Below are 16,559 nucleotides of genomic sequence, written 5' to 3' on the forward strand. Positions count from 1 at the left end.
GAATATAATAAAAATGTTAAATAATAATGAAAACATTTTCATTTTATAATCAATTTTTTTATGTAAGATTTTTTGATTTTTTAATTGATGTAAGATTATGTAACACTTTGATTTTTAAAATATAAAATTATATTTAAAAATTAAAAATTAGTTAATATTCTAATGTAAAAAAAAAACTATTAGTTATACGTTGTCTACATTTACAAGTCATTCAGACGTTTTTATTTAATCTTTCAAAATATTTGATAATATAACCTAATCCTAGATGATAATATAATTAATATTTCATTAAAATATATTGATATATTCAACCGATTTCAATATATTAAAAAGTTAAATAAAATTCTGTTTATTCAAAGAAAAATTTAAATTTACACCGAATATGAAAATCTAATACGTGAATTCATAAATATATGCACTTTAGGGAAATTAAATAGGCATGATTTCAAACAAGAAAAGTAGATTTGAGAGCTTTAACTTGATAACAATGTTCAATACGATATTTTAAATTATTTTTAGTGTCGATATTGAATGATATTTAACATACACTAATTAGATCTCCTCATAAGCATGTGATAAAATAAAAGACTTTAATTTCAAAATTTAAGAGATAGACTAATTATAAATGCATAGAATTTAAATTTATTCCGTGAAACACTGTTTACTGTAAGGTGGCCTTAGCTTTGCCCAGCAGGAGCGAATTTGATGTAAATAATCAGTCGCCAGATTCGAATTCCGGTGTTCTATACTACAATGAAACATCTGACATCTCTCAGATACCAGATTAGCATAAATTTGACAATTCTCTAAATGAATATTAAGAAAGACTTGAATATTCTATGTAAACAAAAACTCTTGCTATTAATCTTTTATTGGAAGTTTTCTACAGGACGATTCGCTCGGGACTGTTGAATACCTCATGATTCCACAGCCACATTTGAATAACGTGTAATGTAAATCGTACCTTGATCGACTTGCTTCGTCATGAGATAAAGAATTGTTCTGTTTGTATTTCATGCTCATCTTTTCATTTTATGCGCAGACATTTCAAGTGTTCAGTCCCTAGTGAATGATCCTGAATGTAATGAAGAGAGGAAAATGAAAAATTTCCAACAAAACTATAATATCTTAAAAATAAAGAAACAGACACATTTTTATTTTATGGAATTTATGATTTTTATTTACATGAAGTTTCTGGATTTTATGATCTCACAAATTTAATTCGTATAAAAGCATTAGTGGGCGATAATGTATTTGAGTATAAAATCCTCATTTTTGTTTCGTTTTTTTATGAATTTTTCTGTTAATAGTTTTTCATAATATTTTTTTACGACTAAGTTTAATAATGAAATTGTTATGATTCTTCGTCGTTATTCTCGCTGAAACCCAAGACACCGGATACATTTATGTGAGGAAATGCTCGAAAGGCATAAGTACATTGTACTTTGCACACGTTGTCTGCTAGAATTGCTTCTTTAGAATAGGTACTTGCTAACTTGTAACAGTTAGTCACTTTTAATGATTGGCATAATGGCTGTAAGCAAAAATAATTTAGTTTTTAAGATATTTTAAAAGAATATCATCATATATTATAATACAGTATTTAGTCTTTATTGTTTTACTTACACCTTCTTTGCTACAAGTACACATAATGCACGGCGACACTCTTCCAGCTTTTCCAATTTCAATTTCCACATTTCCTACGTTACACGAAACACTTTCTTTCCATTTTAAAAGATCAATCGATGGAAGCATTTCGCATGGTATTCGGGGATTGCTAATGTACAGTACATTGTCTAATTAGAATTCCTGTTTTATATTTTAAATTTTTCTCTAGTTTTTTTTTAATTTTTAATTTGTACATCTATAGGATGTGGTTGGAAGATATAGTAAATATTTCATGGCTTTACTATATAAACATGTTAAAATTTCATAAACGAATACGAATTGCGACTTTCGTTTATGGTACAAGTTATTTATCAATTAGCAAGGATACTTACAGGAAATTATCATGTAGATCCAAAGCATTTCTTTGTACGAAGTCTATATTGTCTGAATTTTCGCAAACAATCTTCGATAATCTTATTTTTCGTATTTCTGTTAATTGTTCTGAAATTTATATAACAAATTTTTGATTATTTCATATTTAAATAATAATGTTTCGGTAAGTAAGTCTTGATTTTGTGCCTACTGTTAGGCTTCCATTTTCAGTTAAGAGAAATAATAATATTTTCCTAATAAATCCACAGTTTACCTTTTAAACGTTTTTATTTTACATTATATTATCTTATAATCAGTGGTTAAACACCGTAATTCTATATATATAGAAATTAAATATTTTCAATCAAAATAATAATTTTTAACATTAAACTTACAAATACAGTAAAACCTCTTTAAGAAGATCACCTCTAAAACTTAGGAAAACTGGTCATTTCAAGATGTTGTCTTGTTAAAGGAGTTGACGAAAATATAATGAATACAGAGTACAGTACATTATAGTATTCTACTTTAGTGTAACAGTACACAGGCTACTGCTTAGGTATAGAAAAAATTATTTAAAAAGCGCTACGTATTGATTAAAACTAGGCTATAAGAATTAGTTAATATATCTCATATAATTCAGTGAGCTGTATACAAAAATATACTGCATACAGTCTTAAATACGAGTACTTGAAAATAATCTGAAATAATCTTTTGTTTCCGTTGTTTTAACTGTTTCATAATATGATACCTTCAATATTTCTTTTTTATTTGGCCAAAGCAAATCCTTCTTTCAGGCCAAACGGATTCCAAAAACCATCCAAATCTGTCGTCGTCAATTATCATTTTACTTATTCCTGTTAATGAAAAGATACGAAAGATGGTTCTTGCTATATTACAGGAATCCCTTGATCAACGCAGTTAATTAATCCCTCGATCCTACCGCGTATATCAAAATCGAGTTAATTAATATACGGTATCTATGTTAAGTAAAGACAACTGGTAAAGCCGCGTAAATTAAAATTACTGCCGCGTATACAGAGGGGTTGCCGCAATTAATTTCGCGCGTTAATCAATTTCCGCGTTAAGCAAGGGATATTCTTATAGACCAGGGCTTCTTAAACTTCTTTTACTCACGACCCCATTTATGATTGTGATTTTTTTCGCGACCCCCCAAATATATATATATATATATAAAAGCTATAGAAAACTGTGTTATAAACGTAATACTAAACTTTTATATAGATTTATTAAGAATATTACGTAAAAAAAGTCACAGTCAAGTCATCCCAAAAGCTCCACAGTGCTTTTCCCCCCTCTATTTATGCAGGGAAGTTTACATGACGTTTTGTTAAAGTATGAATTCAGCTTTTTAGTTCCAAACATGAAATATTTTGTCAAGTTTAAANATTTTCAAACTCTCACAAATTATTTTCAATATTTTGCATTAAAATCTCGCGACCCCAAGATTTCTCTAAGCGACCCCAAATGGGGTCGCGACCCATAGTTTAAGAAGCCCTGTTATAGACTGACTTTTGTTGAGGATATTAACAGAAAATTGCTTATCTTCTCCACGATAGGATTAAACATGAGAAAATAAAGACATGGAAGTTAGAAAAAAAGGATTGATAGAACTTTTGCACCTAATGTAACAGTGCAACATACCCAACATTGTATGTATATTGTATAGATACGTGTCCATGATTTTGATTTTATCATAAAACGATGTTCGGCTTAATTAAGGAGAGAACATTGAGTCTTATGATATAAAAATTCTGTTCTATGAAAACTGATCATCTAAATGGGTGGTCATTTGGAGAGGTTTTACTGTAAATGTTTTAATTGTGGTAACAATTTGTAATTAATGATTATAAAAAATTAATTACCTTCAGTAAATCTCACTAGGGAGTTGGATGTTTCATACCAGAATCTATCGCATTTTCTTAAACGATGAAATTGTAAACCAATAATGCAACCTAAAGTTGGTCCAACTAAACCGCCGTGTAAAGGAGTTTCTACTAAACCACCAGTAAAGAGATCTATATCTTCTACATTCCTATGAAAGTTTTTAGATTTTTAATTTTTCAACCCTCGATAAATATTCCTTTAAGATATTCACTTACTCATAAACATGCTTCAATCTATTTATTATATGAATGGGAATATTATCCACCAAATCATCAAAGTTTCCGACTGTGGACATATTGCAGACACGCCTGTAATGTACATAAGGTGGAACTCCGTGATCTCTACCACGTTGAAGATTTAAGGATGCTAGATCCATTCCTGAGAATGGAACTTTGTTATCTTCAAACAAATGATTAGTTACTTCTTCTGTGATAGCGTTATCGAACGTTTCGATACTGGATGTTAATAATCCTCTTAGAATATTATCTATAGTGTCATCTGTAACAATATTAAATTAGTATATTTTTACTACTAATTTATATAAATGCATTATAGTTTCAAACCTTCATATAATATATCTGGATTGAAAAATGCAGAGCGCAAACGGATCGGAGTTGTCATGGTCAAGTAGCCTTTTTCTACTCTTTCAAACATTGGTCTTAATAAGGTATGACCCAGTCGAAATGCAGCTGATGAAAATTCGTTGTGAATTGTTGCATCACATTCGGGATCGTAACCGTCATAATATCCATCATTTATTAATTCTAAATCATATTTTTTGACAGCTTTTCTACCTAAAAGTCTTGGTAGAAATTCGTTATATGTGATGTGTTGTAATACTGCTGATAGGATCCGTCTTCCTATAGAATTTTTTTTTTTAATTTTAATTTTCAAATATTTTTATCATGGATATAATAATTATAAAATTCGTACCATTTTGGTATAATTGTTCATCATCCCAATGAATATTCACTCTTGCTAATGCCTTTACTATCCTATTATGTTCTCTCAAAAATATTGTATGCATCGATGTTAATGCTGGTTGTTCGCTCGCTCTTAAATCACCTAATTTTGCAAAATTTAACTGAGAAAATGTTTTTAATTATTCAAAATATCTATATTTAGTATCTTCACTCACCTCCTTCGAAACACACTCCTGAAGGAGATCTACATTCCGGGTGAGTGGCCGTTTGAGGAAGGAAATCTTTCTTTCCCTTAGGATGGCGAGTTACGTTGAGTCGACCTTCAATAAACGATCTTAACATTTTGGCTTCGCAAATTTCAGATCCATAAATATTAGATGCATCCAAAAAAGAGGTGACTTGATTCATTTGTTCTCTTCTGCCTATATCGTTGGATATAATTATGATTTTTATAAATAGACTATATTTATTTATTTTTATTTACTGCGCGGTTTGATTCTATGTAGTAATATTATCGATATTAGTGATAATAGTAAGTAATAAATTGAATAATACTCTATGTACAAGTATATATAGGGCATTACTCTCTCATAAATTTAACTTTACAGACACAAAATATATTAATCATCACTTGTAATCAGCAGTAAAAAATATGTCAAAAACAGGGAAAAACTTTCAATTGGATTATTCAAATATTTATTATAGTTAAATTGAATCAAATTAAATTATGACTAATTGGATTGCTGTAAAATAAAAACAATTAAATTAAAATTGCAATACGATAGAATACTACTACTGCTGATGCTTACAGGGCAAATCGCGGAATATTTGTTTTCAGATTGCCTCAGACTAATATGCACGTTCAATTTACCATTATTCTCTATTAACTTGCATCAATAGCGTTAATTACATATATACTTATACTAATTATGATAAGCTTCTTGGAGAATACATGCAAATGGCGATTAATTGCAACTTATTACCTTAAGTTAAGTTGTGTTTCTCAGATTTTTCACGCTATTTCCAGTAAGCTACAAGCGATATTAATATTGATAGTTTTATTTCTTTAGACCTAAAACTTCATTGCAATAAGTTCTTTTCATATTTGTACAGAAGATAAAAAAATAATATTATGCAAAATAAATCTGATTTAATTATCTTTCCGCCCCTTGTGCAATTGTTTCTACGACATACAAACCTTGTTTTTAAGAAAAAATGTAATAAAAATTAATTTTGGAAATATTTTTGATTTGAGAGAAATTGGACTGACAGAACAAAAACAGATATCTTTTTCGTTTGTTTCAAATGAATTTATACTTACTGTAATTTTATTTAATTCTTTATGTTAGGACTTTGCTGAGCGCAGTTGCTCATGACTCATTTAAATGATTTTATTAATGATTAAAATAGCGTTATAACGTTAATCAACTATTAATTGGACTTTCATAAGAAGTATCTATTTTAATCATTAATAAAATCATTTAAATGAGTCATGAGCAACTCGCGCTCCGCGAAGTCCTAACATACTGGTCCCGGGATTTTGGCAACGTAATTTTACTTTCCTATTTTCTCTTTAGTGCCATTTAGTGCCATTTTGCAACTCTAATTAAGCAGATATTCGTGAAGAACATTCAACTAAACTTGACAAGTGAAAAGATACAAATAAACTATATATTAATATAACTATTTTGCATATCAACAACATATATTACAGTATTTTAGTATCTAGTGTACTGATGGTTATGAAATAGGTTGTTACTTGCGGCCCGCGTACAGAAAAACTTTCTCATCAGTAATTTAAATAATAATTTACCTAAGGTAAGTTGTCCAGATAATGATCTTGCAAAGGATATACATGTTGGCTCGCCCGTTTTGTTGTCCACAGCAGGATAATATGGATCATTTTTTGGTACTGGAATTGGCCAACATTCGGGATGTACTTTTTTAGAGGAATTGCAATCCTTGCAATTAAGTACTACTCCACCTATACCTATTCATATTAAGAAAATCTTTTGTATTTCTATTGTATTCATTAAAACAATAAATAAAATGTTAATATAATTACATAGTTTTTATTTAATTTAGTTCATCTTAAATTATATGAGAATAAGGAAAAATTAACTTATATTACTGTGAAATTTTAATTTAATTATTATTATTTTTGTTTCTTTATGGATATTTTAAAAAGAGAAATCGTGTAATTTTCTATAATGAAATTTATTATTTCAGAATATTTATATATGCATTATATATTTCAACGAGATAGGAATGATATATTAAATATATATTTCAGTTTACCCCATTTTTTACAAAAAATACCTTTACAAATATATCACGATTACTAAGAAAACGTTCGTCAGTGTTAAAATACTTACGAAACTCTTTTAAAATATATATATTTTATTTTAATTGAAATATTATAATATAATGTACTTGTTCCTTAATCGATAACTTTGATATTTTTTGCTTCAAGTGGATATATAATCTGGTATTTTGATCATCATATAAATTGATGTAGTAGTGAAAATATCGGAATGGATGTAAATTTATATACCTGTACAGTAGTAGTTCATTAATCCGGTACTCGATGATTTGGAATGTCCGGTAATTCGGAACGTTCTGATATATTTTCTTTCCCACAATCCAATGCGAGAACAGTGCACCCCAAAACAGATTTCTCAACCCCGGAGCATATTTGGCTTTTGTACATGTCTGGGAAAAAATATTATATGCACATGATTGTAAATGTTGATTTTTGTGCAAATAACGTGTTCATTAACATTCTTGTAAATTTTTCAATTAATCTTAACACAGCATACTCTATGCTGTTTTCATACTGATTAAAGAGCGTGAGAAAACAAACCAGATATAGCAGTATATAGAGATGCGCTGGTATAAAACGTATAGAAATAACTACAAGGTTCAGATCGCATATTACTTACGGAATTTTACAAAACTACAAAAACGTCCGATAATCCGGACCCCTCTGGTCCCGTTGATGCCGGATCAAAGAACATCTGCTGTATTTTGACAACTTTAATTGAAGTAAAAATTAATTTAACTATGTTGTTAATAGATGTCAAAGTTTAATAATAGATGTTCAATTTATTTTCATATTACTAAATAGACAAAGAAAATGAAATTATTCTGTACAATAGTAGGTCTATAACAGTTTGTATTTTGATTATTTCGTCGCGAAATGTCAATGTAATATAGTTTATATGGCTGGCCTCAATTTTTCCCGTTACGGACAAATTTGACTCACAACACTATTGCGAGTCAAATTTTGGTGAGGAATGAGATATAATATCCTACCCGGAATTACTCCGATTCTTATTAGCATAGGGTAGCCCTCACGATACGCTACCCTCATGAAAAATCATTAGGTTCCAGATAGTACACGGTGAATACCCGTGTGGTCATCTGGTCACCTATAAAAAATACGATATAATCCATTCGTTTACTAAATTATGCATCTTTTTACTTATTATATTATATTTTAAGAATAAAATTACCTTCATTCATTGGAGTGAAAGTCAAGTCGTGATCTAAAAACTGTCCCCATTGCATCAACATTAATGAATAACGAAGATGCGGTGCGCTGATATCGTAGTGAACATTAGTAGAGATATATCGAGGAGAAGGTAGCAACGAACCTGATTTTCCTCGTGTTCGTGGTGAGCTAATACCTATAATAATTCACAACGTTACATATTATATACATATATTAAAATAAATAATAGTTTATTAATCACGAACAAATTTATCCTTATACCGTCATCGTACAATGGTGGCAACAGTCGACGAAATATTTTCGTACTCTTTCCAAATTCGGGATGTCTGAGATTATTGCACCATCCCGTTATGGTACGAAACTTTGTAGTGTGATCGCAAGGTAGAGTTTGTTCGTCGCATTCAAAAACACGAGGTATGTCTATCAATTCGGTAACGTCGATGCTAGGTAATTCTGATACTAATTTGTTGATATCGTTTGATAGTCCTCGTTGTTCTTCTTTGTCTCTTTGAATTCTGCAAAAATGATCCGAACTGTAAATTATCCTGTTAATTTCTAAAATTGTTATATTAATTCTGAGTTACACTTACGACTGATCTTTAAAAACTTTCATAAATCCTTTAGAAGCGAGTTCCAGAATCAATGAATGATTAGATATAAGTCGAGTTTGGCGCTTTGGTCTTAAAAATCCCCAATGCATTACTTGAGGACTTTTTGCTTCTGCTATTCCAATGTCTAGAAAATAAGAAAAAATATTAAAATTCTATGCATACTTTAATGTGGAAGATCAGATTTATTTCGTCCTGACTTAAATTATTCGTTATTTACATGATAATCATATCAAAGTTTAACATCAGTAAAATATTTTAAGTGATTTTAATTTCAAAAACAATTTTAAGAACTATAAATTCCTAACTAGAATTCCCATTTCATGAACTATGAATTCTAATTAGGAATTCAAAACATTTCCCTATAATCGGAATAAAATTGAAAAATTATGATTAAATATACACATTCATCCACCATAATTTGAATCACTTTTATTCTAATTATTAACAAAGTTAAAATATAAATTATCAACGGAAAATATTTACGATTAGCAAAAGTTTCCGATTCTGCTACTTTTAAGTCATTCATGAGTCTTACTGCTGATACTAAAGAGGTCTTTAATAATGTGTTTGATACCATAAATGGTGGAGAAGCTGTTGAATTAATAATAAATTAATTACGAAAACAATCTTCATTAATCTTAATAATTTATATAAATAGAATAAATTTACTCACAAGATTTCCATTTTGTTAGATCTACAGAAGGTATGTCTTCAGAGTTGCATGTTTGGAAAGCATTCCTATAATATTCGATTAAATTAAACTAATAATCATAAGATTGAAATTTAATATTAATTAAACATGACTTACAAGAAATTATCTGTCAAATACATTGTCGAAGGTTGTATAAATCCTAGTTTTGTATCTCCATTATCGCATAATATTCTAGCTAATGTTACTTTCCTCAATTCAGCTAATTGTTCTGTAATCAAATAATGCATTATTTAAAAATGAAATTTAAAAAATTATTTGTTTTATATTGAAAAATAATAACCTCTACTGAACGAAGATGGTGGAATATCATTCTCATACCAAAATCTATCGCCTCTTCTCAGAGCATGAAATTGGCGACCGAGAAGACAAGAAAACGTTGGTCCAACCATTGCTCCTCTTAAAGGAATTTCCGCAAGTCCGCCAGTATATAAGTCTATATCAGCTACATTGCTAAAAAATTTCGCATTAGATTACTAAACGAGGATCTAATATTTTAAATATTTACTAAATATTATTATCGAGCAGTGAAGAGATAAACCACATTTTAAGAATATCATTATTTATATCAGATAACTGATTTTTTTTCTGTTCTCTATATCTTTAAAAAGATAAATGTAGGCCTGCATAATTTAATTCATATCATTCCGTTAAATAATACTTGTTTTTGATTCTAAATAGGTAAAACGTAGCAAGGTAATTTACATGGAATTTTGCTATTTTCTAACTTTTTTTCGTTTCTATGAGGCAGTGATATTTTACTATGATTATTAATCGTTTATGTGTTCAATATAGACTAATGGATTAATCACCCGGAAATATTCATAGGACAAATCGTTCAGAATATTCTTCATGATCATGTGTTTTCACGTTAGAACTGTATCTTACCGATTTCAGAGTCGAAAGTTAATAACAATGCAAGTCTTAAAAAAGAAAATATGGTATTCCTTGGTTATCATAAATATGACATTGCTTTTTAAGGTTGAATATCACGTAGTTCTGTATTAAGATGTAAAGTTTTAGGCCTATATCATATAATCAATACTTTGAAAACTATAAATGATGAGAGAAACAGTATTTTCGAAGTAAATTTTGTCACCAAAGTTTTGAAAACCAACAAAAAATAAAAAAAACCCAAAAGTTGTAAATAAATATATTTGACAAGACTTGCATTACTGTAGCTTTCCAGCTTTAATACTTAAACGTTTATTAACTGTAGATTTGACACAGTTAATAAGCTTTAAATATTGGACACAACGAAGTTTTTTCCTCTATAAATCTGTATATTTAGTGATGCTATGCTATTCTACAATGTTAGCTACCATTAACTCTCTCCAACATCATCTCAGTCTCCCCTTCCTCTTTCCTTCTGGTTGCCAATTTTTAATCCATTTTGCTATTTTTCCATCTGTCATTCTATTCATATATTCTAACCATTCAATTTGTCTCTTTGATGTCCAATAATTTATTGCCTGTGTGTTACAATCCTTTTTTAAGATCATCATTCCTTATTTATCCACTCAAGCTCTGTCTAATATTTTCCTCAATGTCATCATTTCACATTTGCTCTCGTCGTCCACTGCAAATGTTGCTATTGTTAACTGAATGTTAATTTTTATTATGTTACGATCTGTGACTATTTTCATATGTATTCAATACATAACAATATTTCTCCACACTCTTCGTTTTATGCAAGAACATTACAGTGACTAACGTTCTATAGCAAAAACGATTATCCTTAAATTGTGGCTTACCAACACGTTACTCTACCAGTTTAAATGAATTTATTTGTTTTACTTGTAAATTTGAGCAAGTCTTAGTACAGTTTTATTGGACATAACACTACGAAGATCGTTCATATTGGTAATGTGAGGTTTTAAATTGCAAAACCTTCTCCATTCTAAATAGCCTGGTATTCCGTGATCTCTCCCTTGTTGAATGGTCATTGCAACCATATCCAAACCAAAACCTAAGCGTTATTTTTAATATATTTAATTAATGACAAATTTCACAATAAAAATTAATATATTTTAAAATATAATTGAAAAATTGTATACAGGCCAATACTTACCAGATTTAGAATCAAAAAATATATTATTTGTCATTTCATCAGAAATAAATTCATCCATATTTTGAGCATTCTGACTAATTAAACCCAACATGTATTCAGTAACTCTATTTATATTGTACATATCCGTAGGTTGATAATAAGTCTTTCTCATAGGTGTAGATCCGACTTTTTTATATTCAGTTGTATAAAGATCAAATTTTGATGGCATCATGGATAACAAGAAAGGTAAGACGGCCGTAGCTACCGAATTAGCTACTCCTGCTTCGATATTAATATCATAATCTAAATAATAGCCTGAATTAAGAACTTCTAAATCATATTCTTTCATTGTTTCAATTCCTAAAATCGAAGGAAGTAATTCGTTATATGTGATGTGTTGTATCTATAAAACAAAAACTTTCAGTTTAAAGACTGATTATCTTTAGATACTTTTTGAAAAATTTGCATTTTAAAGAAAATATTTATTTAACTCACTTCCGCTCCAACAATTCTCCTCGATTCTTCGAATAAATGATCGTCATTCCAATGAGGATTTAAATCAGCAAGATTATGAGCAATACGATTGTGTTCCCTCATCCAAATAGTATGCATTACCATAAGTCCTACATTTTCATTTACTCTTACATCGCCTACAATATATAAAAATTTTATCTATAATAAAATTTTTTCAGTTAATTTAAAAATAAAAGAAATCTGGATGCTTATGATAAGCAACTGCGCGAAAGAAGCCACCGAAATTTCAATATCAGACTGTTCAATGAGAGGGAGAAAAAAGAATATTTGAAAATATAAAAGTAGACATACCTGATACAAAGCATTTTTGCCTTTCATTATTCATACAGTCAAAATAATCTTCTTCTGGTGGAAGTAATTCACTTCCTAATGACGACTTTTGAGTCCTCAATTTTCCTCTATCGAAAGTTCTCAGAAATCTGGATTCTCTTTGGGAAGAACCATAAATAACTGAACCGTCTAAATAAGAAGTAACCTGATTGATCTGTTCTCTTGGACCTAAAGTGCACCCAGTTCTTGGTACCGGACTGGATCTGACATAATCCATGCATTCATGTTTTGTACTTCCCGTTTTAGAATCAATTACAGGAATTGGAATAGGATAACATTCCGGATGAAAATATTCCAATTGCACTTGGCAGCATTTTATTCTATGTCCTCCATAACCTAAAATATACGAAATACCCATTTAAATAGAAATTTTACTCTATATTATTATTATTATATATATATATATATATATATAGAAATTCATTATTTATTCACCTGCACTTTGAGAAGTATGTGATATATCATGATATACGAATTCTCCAAATATTGTCAATATAGCAGTAACATGCGGATGAGATCTGTCTGATTCTGTATGTACTTCTAAACTAATTTTCCTCGCACTCGGAAGATAATCACCAGTAATTGATTGTCTCGGTACACTGATAGCTGTTTAAAAAATAATGTTATAACATTTTATAGTTGCCATAAGTACCATTATATTTATAATATTTACCGTCGGCATAATTGGGTGGAAGATATCTGAGATATCTGGTATTAGCGTTTCCCCAAAGTGGATTTTGAACGTTGTTGCAGTGTCCGCTATACGACCGATATTTTCCTGGTTGACATGGAAAATCTACAGTTATTGGACACTTTGTATATAACAGAGTACCTCTTATATCCATCGTTGGAATGCCATGTGTAATCTGATCTCGACTTAATCTGTATCTGCACAGAATTTGAATTAGGGTTTATATATAAAAACATTTAAATCAGCGAATTACTTACTTTTGTACTATGAGTTTAGTTGTTTCTTCGGACAAAAGAGCTACATTAGAATAATTTTTAGCAATTACTTTTGTTTTTGCCGATGCAGCAGCGAACCACGCTGGAGTTCCTGGAAGCTGGAGAACTCCTTTGAAAAATCAAATAATTTCCATTTAATAATCAATATTTTTAATTATAATTATAAACTATAAGAAAATATATCTCTTTTCAGGTTGCATAGATTTATTAGAATCGACAGATATTTTGTATTTTTCTTCACTAATTTCATTGATGACGAATTATCATTAATAAATACTTTTCAAATTATTAACAAATGATGGATTTCATAGGCTATATGTATAGAAAACATATTCATTATGTGAATAATTTACTAATTAAATATAGTTATATATATATTCTGGATGAGAGATATACAACATAATTTAACAGTATACAAATATTTTAATAGTATAATTTTATTAAGTTGGGATTTTTTATTAAGTTATTGCCAAAGATAATTTTTATATTTTGATTAATATTATTTGTGTCTAGTAATATATAAAACAATGTTTTGTTCAATTACAATTATCATCTAAAGATAATTTTATACTTTTTTTTTATTTTGTCTATTAATATTACATGCTTTCCATGTAACTTGCACCAACTCAAAAGTCACAAAGTTTGGTCTTATTGTGCACTTTTACGCGTTATCTAGTTATTTGTATAAAAAAAATTATGAAACGAATTTATATATATTTAATTTATAAAGAATTAGTAAATGTTCATCTTTTAAAACAAGAGGAAATTTAACTAGTTTATTCTTCACATTGTTCCTCTTCAACTACAGTTTTAGCTTATAACTTTTTGCTGTTTATATTAGTGAATGTTGTTATTTCTTTATTCAGTATATTTTCTCCAAAGATGATATGTTTAGATAAATCTAGTAGACAAAATACTTTTTGTCAAAAAGGTTAATAAGCAAACTAATAATGGGAAAATAATAAACAAAATCTCTGTGGGTATCTAAAGACTGAACAAAATATGAAGAAAACGTATAGTATAAAATAACCATTTCCATTCTGAATTTCTTCAAATTTGACTTTCATTACTTCTGAAAATCGAAACTTGAAATTTGTAAATCGTTTCCGTAATATTTCCTACTCACAATACACTATTCATTTAATCTAGATTTATTATTGGCATAAAAATGAATTTCATTACAACTGTCCTATTAATATTTAGGTGTTATTCTATGATAACATGACAGCTCCTTAACACCGAAAAGGAAATTACTTAAATATTGACCTACAGTGTAGTGCCCGTTAATACGAACAATAAGAATAGATTTTCCTGTATTACGTACAATACATAATACTCAACAAACGATCAGTGTCAGAGAATAGATTTTCTTTTTCGATAATATCGATTTTGTTGATTCCATATTTTTAAATTAAACCTCTGAAAACTTATCTTCTTAAGAACAAAATTAAAATTTAGCTTTTAAAAAATATTATTTTACAATACAGGATAAACTATTCTTATTATCAAGTTGCTAATAACTCAAATATAATAAGAATTATAGACGAATCCATTAAATACAGAAAATCTTGAAATTATCATGAAAATTCCATATACAGTATACATTGTATTTGCTGTAAAAAACACGTTTTAATAGTTTTAAATACTTACCATTTTTGAATATCTTAGACTCGGTAACTTCTATTCTTTGATGAACAATTTGTTCAGCTTCTTGAACATATCTTCTCATATCATTCGTTTTGATTCTAGGCATCGGAATGCGTGAAAATGGTAACTTGAATTCTGGTGCGTTGTATTTTTCATGAGAAATTCCCACAGTTCGACTTTTGTTCGAATGCCTCGAATTCCAACGAGTGTTGTCTAATCGAAACTCACCGGATATAGCGAAACACCAATTTATTAATATGCAGCTTTGAATATACCTGCAAAAGTATTTCTTTTTAATTTTATTAAGCTTATTCCTATATTTGTTTCTTTTAGTTTCTTAATTATATAAAATCCTATCCTTTTTTATTAGAGATTTACCCATAACCTAAACAAGTTATAGCATAGAATCCCATGCTGTGAGCGTATAGTTTAGAGCCTCATACTTATAAATTTTTCACCAGTTAATAGAAGAAGAACGACTTCTGATATGTTATAATTTAAGGCTACAATTATAAATCCATCTATTCTTATATATATATACGTATTTTAATGATTTATTTATAAAAATGTATCACTTTAAATCTTACAGTGCCAGGGTGTGGCTTTCCTGCGTAGTTTGTTAATAACACATCCTCTCATATCAATAATTGAATTCTTCAGCAGTTCGTTTAAATATATAATATCTTTACTCATTTATATTTTACTTTTATCTCTTGGTATGTGCTATATAATAATTAAATTAAATGTAATAGAAAAATGTTTATATAATGTAAAAGTTAAATGGAAAACTGTCTGATGTTTTAAATATTAAAAATGAAATGAAAACAAAAGGCCATAAATAAATCAAATTAAATACTTAAGTTTTAAAAGTATGTAATTCTGTAAATTAAAGTAATTACATAAATTAAATATGGTATGGTATAAATTTTAGGTAATCATTTTGCATAATAAAATATTTAATGATTATATACATATACAGTAGAGCGTCGATTTTCCGAATCAATTGGGGACTGGGGTTGTTCGTATAACTGATATTTCGGATAACCGATTTATGTACGAAAAAATAGTTTAACCTATCCCATGTTGTAATTTTTCTCCATTGCGTGTCACTTTGCATTGAATTTTCGTCGATGTTAAGCCTAACAAAGACTATTGTATCGTTAAAAATTATTTTTTTATTTTGTACAAACAAAATAAATATATTGAAAAATATAAAAACAATAAAAAATTATACTTCAGATGTTAATTTAGTATCAAAAACGTAAAATATTTGAGTAGCCCAAGACATAGCCAAAGATTGAAGCGCCACAGCACTGGCGAAAATTTAAATTTGCCGACTGGAATTCTTTCGGATGATTGACTTTCGGAAAATCGACGCTCTACTGTA

The 16,559-nt window shown here is 28.8% G+C and overlaps 2 protein-coding genes across 3 annotated transcripts in view; one reads left to right on the forward strand and one right to left on the reverse strand.

Moving 5' to 3' along the window:
* LOC111617815 (kynurenine formamidase-like) overlaps window positions 1-16,559 on the forward strand; it is a 54,527-nt gene that overhangs the window by 22,643 nt on the left and 15,325 nt on the right. The window contains exon 13 of one of the 2 annotated variants that reach the window (XM_023359122.1): window positions 6,389-6,630. The exons of the other annotated variant lie outside the window; for it this stretch is intronic. The gene's annotated coding sequence lies outside the window, so the exon portion shown is untranslated. Of the gene's footprint in view, window positions 1-6,388; window positions 6,631-16,559 lie in introns of those variants that run through there. 2 annotated transcript variants of the gene reach the window in all.
* The window catches only part of LOC111617807, a 20,238-nt gene continuing 4,013 nt past the window's right edge, over window positions 335-16,559 (reverse strand). Inside the window, exons 2-25 of the mRNA XM_023359115.1 lie at window positions 15,176-15,447; window positions 13,508-13,634; window positions 13,233-13,447; window positions 12,995-13,165; window positions 12,521-12,895; window positions 12,191-12,345; window positions 11,717-12,098; window positions 11,443-11,614; window positions 9,929-10,098; window positions 9,745-9,856; window positions 9,610-9,674; window positions 9,420-9,527; window positions 8,916-9,060; window positions 8,587-8,840; window positions 8,327-8,500; window positions 6,625-6,801; window positions 5,027-5,233; window positions 4,822-4,953; window positions 4,452-4,748; window positions 4,104-4,386; window positions 3,867-4,036; window positions 2,001-2,109; window positions 1,627-1,777; window positions 335-1,534 (exon numbers count right to left, since the gene is read on the reverse strand). Of these exons, the coding sequence (XP_023214883.1) occupies window positions 1,355-1,534; window positions 1,627-1,777; window positions 2,001-2,109; window positions 3,867-4,036; window positions 4,104-4,386; window positions 4,452-4,748; window positions 4,822-4,953; window positions 5,027-5,233; window positions 6,625-6,801; window positions 8,327-8,500; window positions 8,587-8,840; window positions 8,916-9,060; window positions 9,420-9,527; window positions 9,610-9,674; window positions 9,745-9,856; window positions 9,929-10,098; window positions 11,443-11,614; window positions 11,717-12,098; window positions 12,191-12,345; window positions 12,521-12,895; window positions 12,995-13,165; window positions 13,233-13,447; window positions 13,508-13,634; window positions 15,176-15,447 (4,603 nt within the window). The 3' untranslated portion in view covers window positions 335-1,354. The remainder of the gene's footprint in view (window positions 1,535-1,626; window positions 1,778-2,000; window positions 2,110-3,866; window positions 4,037-4,103; window positions 4,387-4,451; window positions 4,749-4,821; window positions 4,954-5,026; window positions 5,234-6,624; window positions 6,802-8,326; window positions 8,501-8,586; window positions 8,841-8,915; window positions 9,061-9,419; window positions 9,528-9,609; window positions 9,675-9,744; window positions 9,857-9,928; window positions 10,099-11,442; window positions 11,615-11,716; window positions 12,099-12,190; window positions 12,346-12,520; window positions 12,896-12,994; window positions 13,166-13,232; window positions 13,448-13,507; window positions 13,635-15,175; window positions 15,448-16,559) is intronic.

This window comes from Centruroides sculpturatus, unplaced genomic scaffold (genome assembly GCF_000671375.1).
Source record: "Centruroides sculpturatus isolate CEXI.00-Female unplaced genomic scaffold, Cexi_2.0 scaffold207, whole genome shotgun sequence".
In the NCBI taxonomy this organism is placed as follows: domain Eukaryota; kingdom Metazoa; phylum Arthropoda; class Arachnida; order Scorpiones; family Buthidae; genus Centruroides; species Centruroides sculpturatus.